This window comes from Rutilus rutilus, assembly GCF_951802725.1.
Source record: "Rutilus rutilus genome assembly, chromosome: 19".
NCBI classification, from domain to species: Eukaryota; Metazoa; Chordata; class Actinopteri; order Cypriniformes; family Leuciscidae; genus Rutilus; species Rutilus rutilus.
This window is the reverse complement of record NC_140232.1, coordinates 27654376-27672930: the sequence shown is the minus strand read 5'-3', so window position 1 is coordinate 27672930 and position 18555 is coordinate 27654376. Positions and strand designations below refer to the sequence as shown.

The following is an 18555-nucleotide window of genomic DNA, read 5'->3' as shown; positions in this document are numbered from 1 at the left end:
ATAGATTTTAGATAGAGATTTCCCAAGATTTTATGTAACATTAAAAAAAGTTTATTTGTTAACATTAGTTAATGTATTAACTAACCTGAGCTAACAGTGAACATTAACATTTAATAATCTTTGTGAATGTTAGTTAATAAAATACAATTGTTCATTGTTTGTATGGTTGGGTAAAAATATATATTTCTCGATTTTAATCGATCGAACTTTGTAGCGCGCCTTCCATCCAGTAAATCGCACTAAGCGTTGTGTTTTGTTACTTTAGATATGAAACAAAGTTTCAGATTTAAAATTCTGTCCATTTTATTATGAAATTCAAACAATGAATACCATTTTGCTGCTCTTTAATGTGGCGTGACAGATTCATATAGCGCCTCAGTTCAAGTGAAGCGGCTGACCGCTCAATCACTTTCAACCTCGGATAGATGTAAATAAAACAACTTTAAAACAATATGTGGTGTAACATTACCTCAGAAAAGCCATTCAGTAACCATAAACTCAATAGTTACTCTAGAGAGGAACATTTTGCTAAATATATGCACTATATTACATATTACTTTTTTTTTTTTCTGTTCTTCAAAATGTAATGTAGCCTATGTTTGAATAAATTTGTCAAGTTTTTATGACCATTGCCATTTAACCATTTAGCCACCATTTAAATGTTTATATTTCAAAACACAAATTTGAGTAGAAATATTATTATGTAATTATAAAGTTAGTAGTATTGTACTTTATAAAAACTTTCTTGTGTATAATTTAAGTGTTTGTAAATAAATCAATTAATTTCAACCTTTAGTATTCTAGTACAATTGACTCCCTCTAGTTTACAGCATTAGTTGAATTTTTTCCTTATAGTACTGCACCTGATAGATTCCCCAATTAATCGATATTAAATCGCAAGCTTGTAAATCGAATTGTAAGCTTGTGAATCTAAATTGAATCAGATTGTGAAATGTGTTATTCATTTTATAAATGTACTAGTAAATGTTGCAATTAACATTAACTAAGACTAATAAATGCTGTAGAATTGTTCATTGTTAGTTCTTGTTAACTAATGTTGTGTATTAATGTTAACAAATGAAACCTTATTGTGAAGTGACTTAGTTTCTAGAAGTCTCGCTTTTAAAATTTCCTTTTATATCCAGGGTTTTCCATGGACCATCGGAACCCGAATCGGAAGCTTGTTTTGTCTTATTTTAAATCAGTTTTTTGGAAGCATGATGAGGCCCCTTAATTGATTGTCGCCTTTCCCTATTTTCTCTTTAAACAGAACGATGCTGAGAGTCTGGCCTCAGGATGTTGGAATTGGGCACGTGTTCGGTCAGCGCTCAGACCCTCTCTGACCGTAATGCCCTGGCAGTCCCGTCTTTCGGTCAGGGCATGTGTGGCGGGAGCACACCCCCGCAATGTTTCCTCCTCCAGCCCAAGGACCCGGAGAGCTGGCTCAAGCACCGGGGAACCCTGGAAGACGGCTCCCTCTCCTGTTCTCTCCTGGAGCCCCAGAGACTGGCTGACAGTTTCCTGTACCATGCATCTAGTTTCGATACACTTTACGTCCCCCACGCCCACCCGGTGGGTCTGGCACCATCCTCCCTGGATCTGGGGGGGTCATGCGAGGGGGCGGCCGCGTTAGGCCTGGACCCCGACATGCCCGTCAGCCCGAATATCATTAACAGGCGCAGGGGGGGACTTATTGAACAACGGGACATCATTAAAGCACATCAGGCGCACAAGATCCAGAGCACCCCACAGGCCCGGCGCAAGGAATGGGAGTAAGTGGCACGTGCATACACACAGCATGCAATTGAATTAGCTCTTCGCACACTTCATGGAAGTTTCTTTATTGATAGGCTCTTATTGGTCACACTACTTAAAGAAATACTTCACCCAGAGATGAGAATTCCATGTTTTACTCTCACTCATGTCATTCAAACCGGTAAAAATAATACATTTTTAATAATGCTCTGGTTCCGCTGTTTTTGCCATTTCAATGAATATGCTTCATTTAAGCTTCAAAAAGCACCATAAAATTATAATAAAAGTGGTCCAAATGAGTGGTGCTTTATGTTCCAAGTCTTCTGAAGTCATACGATAGTTTTTTTGTGATGAACAGACCAAAATGTAGGACGTTATTCACTTAAAAGTGTTGTTATTAGAGAAATAGCAATGTCTGATTCAACAACAAGTTGTCCTTTTGTGTTCCATGGAAGAAAGAAACTCATATGGGTTTGAAACCACATGAGGGTCAATAAAAAACGAGTGTAAGATGATTCATTTTTGGGAGAATTCCTTTAAGATAGCTATAACCATAAATAGACAACATCTGCCAGTCTCATACTGGTGTTGTGGCATTGTGGAGTAACAGTTTACTTCTGTGCCATCATTGATATCTAGTGTTTGAATTCAGGTGATGACATGCTAAGAATCGGCCTCTTATGATACAAAGCCTTGTTTCCACTTATAATAGAGTGATGCATCATACAGGCTGATATATCGACATGTATTTAACCCCTCTTTTTTTAAACCTTACTTTTAAATGGTGGTGTATCACAGTTATCACAAAAATATTTAGCAGCACAACTGTTGTTCACATTGATAATAATAAAAAATGTTTCTAGAGCACCGAATCAGCATATTAGAATGATTTCTGAAGGATCATGTGACACTGAAGACTGAAACTATATCTGCTGAAAATTCAGATTTAATATTGCATGAATAAATTACATTTTAAAATATATTAAAATAGAAAACACTTATTTGTAAATAGTTATAATTGTTTTTACTGTATTTTTAATCAAATAAATGCAGCCTGTGTGAGCATAAGAAACTTCTTTTAAAACATTTAAAAACTTTTAAATTGTAGTGTATGTCACAGTAATACATCAGTCATAAATAAACCTGTTCTCCAGAAATCAGCATCAGTTATTGAAACTATACAGTATATAGATTCTATACAGTATATTTCGGGTTACATGCCAATATGGAGGGAAACATGGGATTCCACATTCATTGTGTTCCATTGGTGATTTTTATATATTAAACAGTTGGCTTTGTGTGCTTTTGAGGGCTAGTCTTTATCCTCTGCTTTTTTCATTAGGACGGTGTGGGTTTTACAGTTGTTAAACCAGGAGAAAAGGGGGCTGAAAGGAACACTCTGAGCTTACTTGTTATCGCTGCCTTATATAGTACATGTCATAACACTGGGAAATTATAGGCATGCATTAAGAAAGATTTTCAGTAGAGTCATTTGAGTGAAAAAACTATATGAGCAGAATAGAAAAGACTTTCTCTGTAAAGAAGTAACAGTCGCAATGGCTACTTTTCATCTCATTATAATCCATATGAGATATTCGTTTCAAGAAAAAAGTTAGTTTTTAGTTATAGTTATATAAAGATTCTAAAGATATACTAAAGATATAGTTTATAGTTATTTTAGTCTCTTATTTGATAGTTTACGTATTAAAGTCTCTCTATTTAACCCTTTATGTATTAAAGTCTCTCTATTTAACCCTTTAAGTGGCAAACTCAGGAACAAAAACTGCATTTCTTTGCATTATGAGCTTTTATCAAATAGTTCAGATGTTCATTAATGGGTGAAGTACATTTTTTTATTATAATCAATCACTTTATTTGGGGTAAATCAGACCTGCTACCAGTATAATGCAAAATAAAAAACTTCTGTATAGTATAGCAAAATATTGAATGCAAAGTTATGTAGAACATGTTTAGACTTAAATTTTAACATGATACACACAATTCCTGTAAAAATACAAAAAATAAGTGCATTATTTTAAGGGAAAGTTCACCCAAAAATGAAAATTCTGTCATCATTTACTCACCCTCAAGTTGTTCCAAACCTTTTCTGCTGGACACAAAAGAAGATATTTAGAAGAATATGGGCAACAATTAAATGCAAGTCAATGTGGCCCATCAACTGTTCTAAAATATATCACTCTTTTTTTCTTTTTTCTTTTTTTCATTTCCGTTCAGCCCACAGAAAATGCTTAAATTTGAAAGATTAACAATTACGCTAGATCAGGGGTGAGCAACTAATATGACATGGAAGTGCCATTTTAAAGTTTTCTTGGTAATCACTGTCTCATAAATGAATTTTATTATACTATATAGAAATAAGGAGATTACAGGGGGCAAAAAACAATAGAAGCAGACCAAAGTACATCACCACTGCAGCACTTCCATGTGTTTGAGTGACTAAAGAGAGAGAAAGAGAGAGCTGTGTCTCGCATTAGACATTGCATTTCTGAAATGATTACCTCTCATTTAGCTTTAAACACATTATGAGGGGCTATAATGACCCTAACACCCATGAGACACGCTTACACACTCTCACAGGCTCCAGATACACTAGATCCCGCTGAGCTGGGCAGCACATGCTGTATCAGCTCCTGCTTTGTTCCCTGGACCTTTCTTTACTTAAATGCACCCTGGTGCTGCTGATGCTAATGTACTCTGGGACTAAATATTTAAACAGAGTTGGGAATGTGTCTAAAAGGCATTTTATTAGATAGGATGGTGGAGATAAGAGGAAACATCAGAGTGTAATTTAGAAAGAAATTTCAGCGTTTGATTTGTGTAAATGAATGAAGTGCTAATGTACTGTTGCTGCAGAATAGAGTATGTGTGGGTTTACCTAGATGTACTTTGTATATGATATGTCCTTATTTAGGCTAGGTAAACACGCACCTAGGCTAATTTGATCAATGAATCAAATCTCTTTGACAAAATAATCTGTTGACCTAATAAGACAGCATAGCACTGTACACACACTGTGCACAGAGAGCTGTTATTGGGGCATTTTGTCACAACGAACTGCATTTCTTTGCAGGGGAATAATGGCTTATTTTATTATTATATTATTCTTTCAGGGCCCCATGGCTTTTTGTAGTCAAGACTGTCTATATATAATAATTGTGATAATATTTTTTGACTATTCATTTAGTTAAGGTTTATATTTTTCTTCTATACAATACATGGCTAGAATTTTACATTTAGGGACATTTTTTTTACTTTACCTTAAGCTGTTCATGAGTACAGGGTTTCTCATCCATCTAGCCCTGCTGGATAATTAAGAAGACTTTTCAGCTGTGAGTTTGCAGAGAAGAAAATGAATGGTCCACGCGGGAGGTGGGGGTAGTAGGCTATAAATTCTGGCCTGGACTCGACTGAAAATGCAGTTTGTAAGAGAGACTGCTGCAGATAATCTTTTTCTGGCCGTGTATATAATAGAGTGGCTTTTATATGCAGTATAGTCTAGCCTCAGATGTTATGCCCACAGGCCAATGAATATATAGCACATAAAATGGGAAATACTTTGGGAGTTTCAAAGTAATCATCTGATTGGTTGAATTCTCTAGGATTTCTGTGAGATGTGTGTCTCGCGTTCTTAACGGTCCACATGGAAACAAAGCTGTTGTGACGCCAAACCCCCTTTATGGAAGGAGAAAGCCATTGTGTTTATAACTGTGACAATAAGCGTCAAAAGAATGTGAAGTTCACACCATCGTTGTTGCGACATTGTTGCAGTAAACTAGAAACCTACCCAAATGATACATGCGTCAGTGATGGTGTACAAAGTCAATTGTGCTGGGTGCAAGATAGGGCCCCATATGTAAAAGAGCCTATGCTTTTTCTGTCAATAAACAGAAACATTCCTTTATAGAGGAAAAGGTTCCTTCTCCTTTTTCTCTAGGCAATGGAAAGACACATGCTATTTTTGTTCTTTTCAGCCCTTAACATTAAGATGTTGAAGAGAACATTTTATTTCTTATATTTGGTCCAAATTGTTCAGACAGACATTTAAGTGAACTAACACTGTGTTACATGACTGTTGTGTGTGTGTGTGTGTGTGAGTGAATGTACTATGTGACTGCGTGGGAGTCTCTGTTCAGTTAACTTGCAGACAGGAAAAATACTAAGCCTGGGGAAAAAAAGTTGCTGTCACAACACAAGCGTACGACATCATGTGTCATTTCACACACATGCAGAGACAATTGGGCTTCGCAATATGTCTTGCGCTGGGCTATTATTGCCACTGTCTCTACAGATGCCTAATGGTTTGTTGCTGCACGCTTGGGTTGCGTGATTAAGCACTGTCAGGATAATTCAGCTCACGATGGTGGACAATAACGCCGGTGCAGTCAAGAGTGACACAATGTTTTCATCTCCCATCTGACTTTACTGTATTCAAGAGGCACAGGTCATAGGCATCGCCATGGAAACCTCATCGCTGATTGCGCCAAAATCAAAACTCTCGAAAAGTGGATGGAGCAGATCCTCAAGCCACCATCCCCATTGCCTCCTTTCAAGATCTAATTAAACCTCTCACTCAAACTGATCTTTAGCCCTCATTCTGTGAAACATGGGAGGCTTTTAACACACTTTACCCAGGCCTTTTCACGCAAGCGTGCAACGTGTAAGCTTGTTGCCTGGAATTCTTAAAGAAGCATAATGATTCCACCATTTAATGTCACTGTTTGGGCCTCAAATAGAAAGGCACAGGTATTATTATATTTAGTAGTTGTAATAATAATATTGTCTGTAGATAATAGACAAGTCTGACGTCACAGAAATTGATTTGACCCTTAGTTTTTGGAGGATTCTATTCTATTCTATTCTATTCTATTCTATTCTATTCTATTCTATTCTATTCTATTCTATTCTATTCTATTCTATTCTATTCTATTCTATTCTATTCTACAAACCACTTGTCTTATGTATGGTCTTGGGATGCGGGAGCCTATCCCAGCATTTCAGGCTGTAGTAGACAGGGAAACACCCTGGATGAATGGCACCCTGGCAAGCCCATCACTTTTTATTTTTATTTATTTTGGTAAATGTGAGGAATGTTCCACATATGCCACCTCATGGGAGTTCTGGAGAAAGAAAAAAATGTAGGCATCCTAGAAAATGTTTTTGTCTAGATGGGTTGTGTTATAGCATTAACAGTCAGAGTAACAGTCAATTTAAGGCATGCATTTGTTGCAGTTCATTTAAAAGGTTATGAGCATTTTTTATTTTTTTTTTTACTAGCCAAAGCCAATTTTTACTCACATTTTGTCATGTACTGCTCTGAGACACAAAGGTTGAGGATCCAAATGCAGTTTATTTAATAGGGACAATCCAAACACGTAATCCAAAGTACAGGCAAGGTCAAACACAGGCAGGCAGTCCAATCAAACAAACAGGCAGGCAGGCAGGCAGGGAACACTGGCAAAAGGGTAATCCAGAGACAGGCAAGAAATCCAAAACCAACAGACATAGGACCAGGAAAATGCTCAGAGATGCAGTGTAAACAACTAACAAGACTTCGCAGGGAATGACAGAAAGAACCAGGCTTATATAGGGTGAGTAAACAAGATAATGAGACACAGGTGAATGTGATCATGGCTGATTAGTCTTGGTAAAGGATTATGGGGAGTGGAGTCTGTGGATGTGTGATGATTGTCCGGGTTGGAGTGCCCTCTAGTAATTCCAGGCACTCTCACTGGTTATCGTTACACATTTGGTGTTCAACAGGGGTTAATTTTGGACCCTCTGCTCAAGACGTCACTGGAAGGAAGACACATTGTAAGATAATGAGAGCTGCTCTTAAACAGGGTGGGCAGAAGCTGCTGTGAGAGGAGAACAGTGTAGAACAGAGACCAAATGACAGACAGGCCTATTTTTAGAATACATTCATGAAACAGAAAGAGGTACTCGCACATACATTCATGAAACATAGCTGCACAGATACACACACAAGTAAATACACACAAATTTCAAATTTCCCTATTGTGATTATTAGCTGGTCCCCTGTAGGTTTTATTTTTAATATTGTTGTGAGGACATTTGCTGACCCAAATGCACTCACAATCATTTATGAAAAACACACAAACGAGCTTAGAGACATTCATGATAAACACTCACAGATGCACTCACAAACGTTGATAAAAACACACACACATTGACTCTGTATTGCCCTTAGCCTGTGTGATCTTCCAATAGGAGTCAGGGTCGTTCATCCAGGTGGAAGACAGGTGTTCTCTACCGTGGCCCTGTGGCTGTGATGTGTTGAATGGAATGGCCCTTGGCACTCTGCTGTCTCCATCTTTCAGCATCATTATGTGCTCTGACCAAAAGCAGAAATGCGGCTCTAGATGTCTAAAATCTAGATGTTGGGTGGAATTTGTGTCTCAGATGTCCACAAATACACAGTGACAACGGTGCATGATAAGAATGTAGTCGATGTATCAGGAATATTGGGAATGATTGACATGTTAATTTGTACATGCTTTGGACAAAAGCGTCTGCTAAATGACTAAATGTAAATGTAAATGTTCATTGTCATAATACCAGTTTCACTTTCTTTCTGTTTATACATTGTTTTGAAGCAGGAGTTCTCCAATTGATTGGTGTGATTTTGATATATCTTTTAATATACACTACCATTCAAAAGTTTAAGGTCAGCAAGCTTTTTGTTGTTGAAAGGAATTAATACTTTTATTCAGCAAGGATGCATTAAATTGATCAGACTTTTATAATAAAAATACTTCAAATAATTTTTTTTTTTTTACTTTCTATTTTTCAAAGATACCTGAAAAAACTTATCATGGTTACCACAAAAATATATATATAAAAAAAAAATTCCAACATTGATAATAAAGAAATGTTTCTTGGGCAGCAAATCAGAATATTTAGAATGATTTCTGCATGTTTGTGTTCAGCTTTATCATCACAGGAATAAATTACAATTTAAAATATAAAAAATAGTTATTAGAATATTTTACAATATTACTGTTTTTACTATATATTTGAAACCGTACACTGTAAAAAATTTCTAACCCTCCCAAATCAAAAATTTCAAGTGACCGATAACATCTAAATTTTTCAATTGGCCCAAGTGAAATTCTGTAAATTTCAATTGGCCCAAGTGAAAATCTGTCGATTTAATTTAATAATTTACAGAATTTCACTTGGGCCAATTGAAAAATGTAGATGTTATCGGTCACTTGAAATTTTTGATTTGGGAGGGTTCGAAATTTTTTACAGTGTAATATACAGGTGAACATAAGAGACTTTTTTCAAAAACATTAAAAAAAGAAATCTTACCAGCCTCAAACTTTTGAACAGTTTATATTTTTATTTCATTTTACCTATAAGAATAAATACAGGGGGAAACCTTAAACAGGTATGGAGGTTTATATTGCGATGCTAACGGTGTTTAACATTTAAGACGCATTTAAAAGCATTTTTACCATAAGTTGTTCTGTTCAGCCTATAAATGTTTTGCTCTCAACAACCAGCAGAGTTTAAATGTCAGACTTGTTTGTCAAAGCTGAATAATTTATGTTGACATGTTGAAAAGGCCTATTCATCAGCCTGATCTGATGTGTTTGTCAGTCACAAAAGGAGGAGAGGCAGAAATGAAGAATGATGTGTCTAGATGCATGAGCACAATCTCTTATTTGTCAATGTGTTTTTTTTGTGTGTGTGTGTTTTTTTTTTAAATGCACCAAGCCACAGTAAAAAGATATTTCTAGATCTAATCATGAAAAAGCTGAACTGCTATTTTACCTGCTATTTTAAAAGTTTGTGGGAAATTCTAACAACAACTTTAAAGTAATACATGTAATGTGTCTTGATGCAGCATTTCTGTTATAGTCAGAAGTTGAACCAGCAAGCATAATAAGTTATTGTACTTGTATTGTATTGTTTTTTTTAGCTTTTCGTAAACAGGGAAACATTAATAACAATCACAATATGTTCTACTATAAGTGTCAGAAACAAAACCTAGCTCCCCCGTCCTCATTCGTAGATGTTATAAGTTCAAGTCTTACATATTGTACTCCAAGAAACTAAATGAGTATGTGACTGACTGCGTAAATATAGTACATATATGAATATATAAACATATGAGGAAAAATTAAATAAACAAAAATGAATGAATAAAATTACTTTGCTAATGCATACTAATAATATATACGTATACATATCATACATATATATACACCTATATTTAAAGAAAACCTGCATAATTATACATATATGTGCATTACATACATTTACACACCCCATATACCCATTCAAACACATTTATAATTATACACCTGCATCATGCATGGCCACACGTACTTGCATACTCATACCATATGCATGTTGTAACAGCCCACATACATCTATGTTCATACACGTCAATGAAAAATGAGTTAACTAATTGGGTAAAAAGAATATATGAATGGAAGAAAATTGCAAATGACACTTAACTTCTATCTCTAAGGATAATACTTGTTCCCAGTCACTTTAACACTAACAAAAAGGCGGTAATCTTTATTAACCCGATTGTCGGAAGTACTACATTTCCTGGTTAAGATAACAGGCACTAGTCGAAGCACACAGAGCGCACACCTTTCCTTGACCACTAAGCCCTTAAGAAGTTATAAATCAAGATTTTAAAGTAAGGATTTTATTGGGTTCCACATTTTTTAAATTGTCTTGGGTCTATTTGCTAACTTATATCTCAGCTCTTCGAGGGGTAACACATTACTTAGCTCTCTGAGCCAACTCTCAAATATGGGCACCGACTCAGATTTCCACTTCTGTAAAATTGCTTTTTTTGCTAAGATCATGCATAATGAAACGGCCTGTGATAAATATTTATTTCCTACTTGAAGTATCCCCAAAAATGGCCACTTTATATGCTTCTGAGAGAAATTCAGATATATGCTGCCAGAAAGGCCAGATTTAATGACATGACCAGAAAGCATGAGACAACGTACCTTCTGCGATTTTACATTTGTTGCATGTAGAGGATACATTTGGGTAAATCCTATGTAATTTGGTCCTCGAATAATGAAGTCTGTGGATAGCTTTAAATTGAATCACAGCATGTCTAGCATTAATAGAACATTAATGAATTTTATCAAACCCATGAATCACTAGACAATTCTATAGCAAGTTCCTTCTCCCATTCTTGCTTAATAAGAACAGTGTTCGTGTTCACCTTGTCTAGTAATAGAGCATAAAAAAAAAAGAAACAGCACCTTGTTCCACTGGACTATGATTACTTAGTGTTTTGAGAATTTGATGTATTGATATGTTTTCAAAGTCTATGAAATGTTTCCTTATAAAATCCCCTAATTTGTAAATAATCTGTAGATAAAATATTTTAATTTAAGTTGAGTAAATGAACCAAATGTATTATCAATATACAAGTCCCTTATGGAAATTAAACCCCTTTGCTTCCATTGGGAGAAAACCTTGTCATATAAGCCTGGAGTGATGGCATGGTTTTTACAAACTGGGCTGTCCAAATATATATGTGGAAGATCCAAAAATGATTTAATCCGCTTCTATATTTTAAAGGAATTATTTCTTATTAAATTCTCATTATAAGACCTTGATTCAATTTTTACTGGACTATTCAACAAAGCTTCTAAAGATGTCTTCCTACACGAGGTTCTTTCTAACCAGACCCGTTCCGGTATCTCCCCATTATTCTCTGGAGTTTGTCTCCACCAGGAAAGGAACTGTAAATTAGCGGCCCAATGGTAACATCTGAAGTGGGGAATACTAAATCCTCCTTTTGGCCCCAAATCCAAATCTTTTTCGAGTAGTAAACATATAAGGCCATTCAATTTGGTCAAATGCTTGTTGTGTATCTAAAGAGATCAAACATGCTTTTGTCACATGCTTCGTATATATATTATATAAAGGCGTCTCTGATTTGACTGTATGTGCCGATTTGGCTTAAATCCAGTCCGATCCTGATGATTGAACATATTGTTTGCTGGGCGATATGAGGTCTGAGGACATCTTCATTTTATCCCATCCGGGTTCAGGTATTAAAACTATGTTAGCCTTGTACAGTGTGCCACATGGGGGGGGAGTTTCAACTGGGAGAATGAGTGATAAATCATACGGAGAAACACAGGGCCAAGAATCTCCCAAAACTTTTGATAATATTCTGCACTAAACCCGTCTGGGCCTACACATTTATTATTAGGTTATTAACCACTTCGCTGATTTCGTTTAAAGTAATCTCCTCTTCTAACATTTCAACAGCTTCTTCACTTAATCGGGGAAGATTAATATTAGATAAGAAGTGATATATTTCCTATATTTCCTTTGGATGTATACACCTTTTTGTAAAAGTCTGCAAAGCGCTCATTTATCCGCTTGGGATTGGTTAATATTTCTCTGCTCTCTGCCCGAATCTTATGAATGGCTCTTGATGCTTGGGACTGTTTAAGCTGCCGATCTAGTTGTTTATGAGGTTTTTCACCTGATTCGAAATGACGTTGTTTAATCTGATTAAGCTGTTTAGTGATTTTTTAAGCAAGAATAGAGTTATATTCACTTCTTAATGCTACAATTCTTTTTAAAGTTGTTGAACAATAATTAAGTTTATAACATTCCTGTAATTCAGTAACTAGGGTGTCTATTTCATTTGATCTCTTTCAATCTTCTTTGTTTTTCCTTATTTGAAATGAGATTATATCCCCCCTAACAACTGCTTTCTTTGAGTCCCACAGTGCTGAGTCTGTCACATTGCCAATATCATTTTTTTAGACAGAAAGTACCCATTTTTTTCTATTATGTAATCACAAAATTTAGTATCATTCAGTAAGGAGTTGTCAAATCTCCAATTATAGGTCCCCTTTTCTGACTTCAAATTTAGATCCTATGTTAATGGGGCATGATCTGATATTAATCTGTTATGGCATTGAGTGGATCTAACCATTTTTATCAGATTGGAATCTATAATAAAGAAATCAGTTCTGGAATAGGATTTATGCACTGATGAATAAAAAGAATATTCTCGAGCTAATGGGTTTAAACATCGCCATATGTCTACCATGTTGAGATTTTTCAAATAACTATGTAAAGTAGCTGCAGATTTACTTTTTGTGGTGCGACTAGGCTGTGCATCTTTAACTGGGTCAATAACACAATTAAAATCTCCCCCATAATCACATTAGACAAAGTATCGTCAGGTATTAAAACCCGAGATAAATCAACTTAATGTAACGTGTATGTTCTGTTTTAGTTTCGTTTTCATTCTGTTCCCTGTTCTGTTTTCCCTAGTTAGTTTCCTCGGTTATTAATTAATCCCACACCTGTTCCTAGTTCTGCTAATTAGTCCTCCCTGTGTATTTAAACCCTGAGTTCTGTCTGTTCATTGTCTGGTATCATTTATGTTTGCGGCTGTGTTATACGTGGTTGTGATTATCTTTCTCTGACATTTTCCTGTGTCAGTTGGATATAATTATTAAAGACTGTTTGTTTTTTGTAACCTCGATCATCATGTGCTTCACTACAGCCACCCACACGTGACACGTAATCATTAAGCAACAATATTTGTTTTGAAAATTTAAATTGATTTTCAGGGGCATTGTTAACAAGGGCATATTCTTTTCAAACCGTGTAAAAAACAATCCACAAACACAGTGTCCATTAATGTCAAGTGCTTCAATTGAATCAGTTAACTGAAATAAAACAATACACGCTCTACTAGAAATGCACTTTAAATAATTGTTTGGTCTCTCTGTCCTAACATACACCAAACCCCATGACTAGATTGGCCTAATATCATGAAATAGGAATGCATTTTTGTCCCAAGCACTGGTTTATTTCTGACCCTAGTTCAGTCCCATTTGCCCTTTTCCCAGAAGGCACTGGGGGATTCATAATTATGGTTGCTGTGTTTGCTATGTTGTTATTGATTTTGTCACACTTGGCAAATTGTTGACTCTTTTCAGGATGGGTTTGCGTTTTATATAGCAAATGTTTAATCCTGTGTTGTGTTTTAGTATTGTGTGTTTTGTCTCATCATGAGTGTTCATGTGTCAGTAGTTTTAACAAAAGCAGCATTTTGAGTTCCATGTACATTTCTAATAGAAAACATTAACTAACTCACATATTAAAACATTTTAAATCATCGAAATAAAGTTACTTTTCATAGAAGTTTGTAGTACTATAAAATAACAAACAAATGTTTACTTAGTTACTTAAAATATAAGTAATTGGTGGTTAATTGTAGACTAAATGAACGCCTCTCTTTTTTAATAGATTTAGGTTGAGGCAGAGGGACCAGAACATGTCATGTTGATGCATTACTTTTGAAGGAGTTACTTTTGAATATATTGATCTAGATCCGTCTGTGGTCTGTAGAGAGGAAATAAATGGAAAAATGACTAAAGGTTTCTGTCAGAAAATGTAATTGGTTGCAATGATAATCAATGTGTGCAGGGCCTGGGTTATATGTAGAGTATTTTGTTGAATGTTCCTGAGGAAGAACATTGTAGCCGGAGCTACTTCTCTGTGTTTATGTCTATGACGAGTCATGCAGGTACTGGGCGACTCCACAGAGGTTGTCGTCCCGCCCGGTCTAAAATAGTCCTAATATAAACACTTATCATAGGCGTACCTTAGTGATTCAGGATAAGACAAAAACACGGTTTGGAAGATCGATTCGTGATGTACTCACTCACTATATCAATTTTGAACAAAAAAAAGTTAAATAGTGTACCTTTAAATAAACAATTTCATAAGAGTTGTATGATTATAGAAAGATGCTTGTCATCTTTGAAATATGAAAATCAGTATATGTGAGAAATATTTTATAACACTTTTTTGACAATTAGTTTCTGTAAATATTTCTTCCATTGTTACTCTTCTTACAGCATTAATTCTAGGAATATGTACCCTAATATGTGTAATATGATCACTGTAAAATGAAGTGTTATCAAATGATTTATTGCAGTAAATAATTTCTTGCATTAAACTGGTTATGTGTGGAACACAGTAAAAACTAGCCCGACAGACGCTCACCGATGGCCCGACATTGACTGTCGGCTTGGTGTGTCACGGCCATTAAAAGAATTGTTCACCCAAAAATTTTCATTATCATCAAGCGTAGCGTCAGTTCTGGCAGGTCACGTTAGTCAAGCTCGTATCAGTGACTCTCAGCTGATCCACGTCTACCTATGGGAATAGGACGCCTATCACTGTATACATATACAGTATAAGCTCCTTCAGTATTATCAACAGCTATTGTGTTTCTCAGGCGCTAATTACCCTCCTCCATCCCCAGCTCCTCCTCTCGTGCAGTCAGTATGGCATTCTGATTCCCCTTGAATAGTGGTCCTGACAGAACCATGATTTACTCACCTTCAAGAAATAGGTGTACATGACTTTCTTCTTTTAGCCAAACAAAGTTATAGGCAGGGGCGTAGCACCAAATGTTGGGCCCCGGTCACAGAACCAAGGGGCGGGCCCCTCACAACAGCACAATATATATATCAATATATCTTTGTGGGCCCCTTCACCGAGGGCCCCTGTTAATCTGTTCCACTATTACCCCCTGTCCTGGTTATAGGAGTTATATTAAATAATATCCTGGCTCTTCCAAGCTTTATAATGGGAGTGAATAGGACCTGAGTTTTTGAAGCTCCAAAAAGCACATCCATCCATCATAAAAGTAATCCATACGACTCCAGTGGGTTAATAAATGCCTTCTGAAGTGAAGCGTTTGGTTTTTGTTAGATAAAATATCTAACCTTTATAAACCACAATGACTGGCTTCCGACAACATCCGTACGCGCGTTCACGAGAGAGTCGAGTTCCGGCGGAAGGGTGACCTCTGACCTGATATTCCTTTAAAGACTATTTCTTTAAAGACTAAAATTTCTAAAAACACAAAAAGGCACCAGACGTCTTATCAGCAATTTCATCCTTGTTACTAAACATGTTAAACACCCAGAAATGTTGCATGAAGTGACAAACGATCCATCTACACAGTTCCATTGTTAGCATTTAGATTTCTGAAACACAGTTTGCTGTATTTGCTGATTTAGGTACAGTGAATGAGATCAACCCATTTTCTTTGCCCGCATTCTGTTATGGAGCAAGTAACACAGCATATGGGAATAGATTCTGTGTTAAGAATAGACTACACAAATCATTTTGTTTTTAATGTCAATCTCTCTCTCCCCTTCTGTTTCTTTGAGATCATTGCCTCTATCAGCTTTCTGTATAATTTTGCCTTTAATAGACGCAGTCTCAGAGAAGCAGAACATGAAATATTCCTCTCACAGACCAGTCTGACTCTGTTATACTCCAACACACAGTCTTGTGTGTTTTTAATTATTTATAACCCAGATTTATTGACATTATGGAAGCCGCTGCTGGCAAAGGCATGAAATTACATGTCAACCATTGGTTAGTGGAAGCGCTTCATTGTAAATGTGCAAGATTACCAGTCTGAGTAAATAATAAAAAATAAAAAAAATAGGATGAGCTGATTTGTTTATGTTGTACATTTTAATAAGAATATAAAATGTACTGTCACAGATTATTTTTCATCAGTGAGCGCCAATTATGCAGTGTTTTCACTCTCTTGATTAATTAATGATCTAGAATCTAAAGATATTGGAATCTTTGATTTGAATCAAAGGATTCTCATAATAAAGGGAGGTCATTTTCTTGTCTGAATCATTCATATTAAACCACATGAAACGGCTTACTTCAGCCATTAGGACATCATTTGCATTAACAAAAGCAGAATCCAAAAGTAGACTCCCACATACTTCCTATAGTCTGTTGGGTTGTCTAATTAATTTTCTGTCCCCATTAGCGAATTTCATAAACGAAATTAAAAGTTCCATTCACTCTTATTTTCCCATTTTCTCCATTGATGTAGCCCACAAATGAATTCAAAAGGAGCTATTACAGCAGTCTGTACAAAAAGATTGCTGCTCCTAAAAACGACTTTGTGTCCATGACTGAGCTGGGTGGTTAGCTAGTGTTATGTAGGCAGTGTATATCCCTCTAATAAGGAATTTGTTATTGATCTAGAACAGTGGTTCTCAATTGGTGAGTTTCTAAAACAGTGACAAATGCAGGTAATAACATGTTTTACCCCTATTATTGCAGCTATTATGCTTTGTTTTTTAAAGAAAATATTTTGATGGAAAAAATATGTTTGCATGTATGCAAAATGCATAATAAATATTTTTTAAAGAATATGAAATAATTTAAATATATAATAAACCTTATAGCCTACATTTAAAATTGGAAATGTGAAATTGGAAATGTGAAATTATATTACAAATATTTTTATTGATTTTTCCTTTTTACCACAATCACAATAACACAGAACCACATACAACATTAATTCTGGATCTACATACTTATTCACACATCAACATACACACCCCTGCAGCAAAAAAAAAAAAAAAAAAAAATGTGGATGTGAAATTATAAATTTAAATTCATAAAAAAAAGTATGTGTGAAAAATGCATAATATTTTTTCTTTTTTTATTTAAACCTTATACATTTAAAATTGGAAATGTGAAATTATAAATAGACAATTTTAAATTTAAATTCATTTAAAAAAGTATGTGTGAAAAATGCATAATAATTTTTTTTATTTAAACCTTATACATTTAAAATTGGAAATGTGAAATTATAAATTCATTAACAAGTTCATTAAAATTCATTAAAAAAAAGTGTTGGGGCCAGTGAAAATATATGTTTATAATATATAGCCTATTAATAAAAATCTGAACTATTGGCACAACCAGACCAGCAGGAAAAAAAACTTTACTATTGTGTAAATTAAACTTACTAAACTTATTAAATTAAACGTATTAATTATTCTTTTAAGGGGGGGGGGGGGGGGGGAGAAAACACTTCCCATCTTTTTTTGTGACATCAAACTGATGTATTTTTGCCCAATTTATTCTCTCACTTGGTATTATGTCAAACACTCTTGCACTATTTTGTTCCACGTGTTTAAATCATCTGGCAAATCATACATCTGCTATTGTTTATGCAGTTTATCCTATTTACCCTAACATAATGTTAATGATTTTGCATATTGTTGCACCTACTCAGTTCATAATAACATTTAATTGAGTTTTAATGCTTAATTTTAAGGTCATTTTTGTCGGGTCAGTGTTGAGTCGCCATGTCCAATGTGAAATCTGCGTCCTGGAGCCAAATCCGGTGAGAATCTGGTCTTGAAGGGCCGTCTGGTGCTTTGCAGCTTGTGACGCAGTACAAAGACATGCACGGGGAAATTGTAGAGGGAGGTGAGGATAGTGGGGGTGGGAGCTTTTAGGAGCATCGCTCCGTGCTCAAAACATAAAAGTGTTGAGAATACAGCAGCAGGCCAGATGAATGTCAGATCTTTCCTTTGCTGTGGAATCACTTACATGCACGTTCACATCGCATTTAAATATCAAAGGTGGCAACGTGTTTGGAAGCCCTTTGCATACCGGTGAAACGCTGTTTTGGGAGAGATCTGATGAAAGAATGTCATTAACCCCATTTTGGTCTTATATGTGATTATGAAAAATAGCTGCGGTGCTGTTCCTTGAGTCGTCATCGCAAATTAGGTCTTAATTAATGTGTTTGACCTACCTGTTGTGCAGCTGGGATAGTCTCGGAAGTGTGTTAGGCTGACACAACAAGCAGGTGAAAACATTATATGTGTGTGTGGTTGCTCGTTCTCTTTGGATACTCCATCATCTTGCCTCTTCATACCTCTTTTG

The 18555-nt window shown here is 35.6% G+C and overlaps 1 protein-coding gene across 1 annotated transcript in view; it reads left to right on the top strand.

Annotated features, from left to right (window-relative positions):
• Positions 1–1296: 1296 nt before the first annotated feature.
• Positions 1297–18555, top strand: part of cacna1ea (calcium channel, voltage-dependent, R type, alpha 1E subunit a) — a gene marked incomplete at its 5' end in the record, with an annotated part of 136382 nt that continues 119123 nt past the window's right edge. Inside the window, one exon of the mRNA XM_084388569.1 lies at positions 1297–1772. Coding sequence (XP_084244695.1) covers positions 1297–1772 — 476 coding nt within the window. The remainder of the gene's footprint in view (positions 1773–18555) is intronic.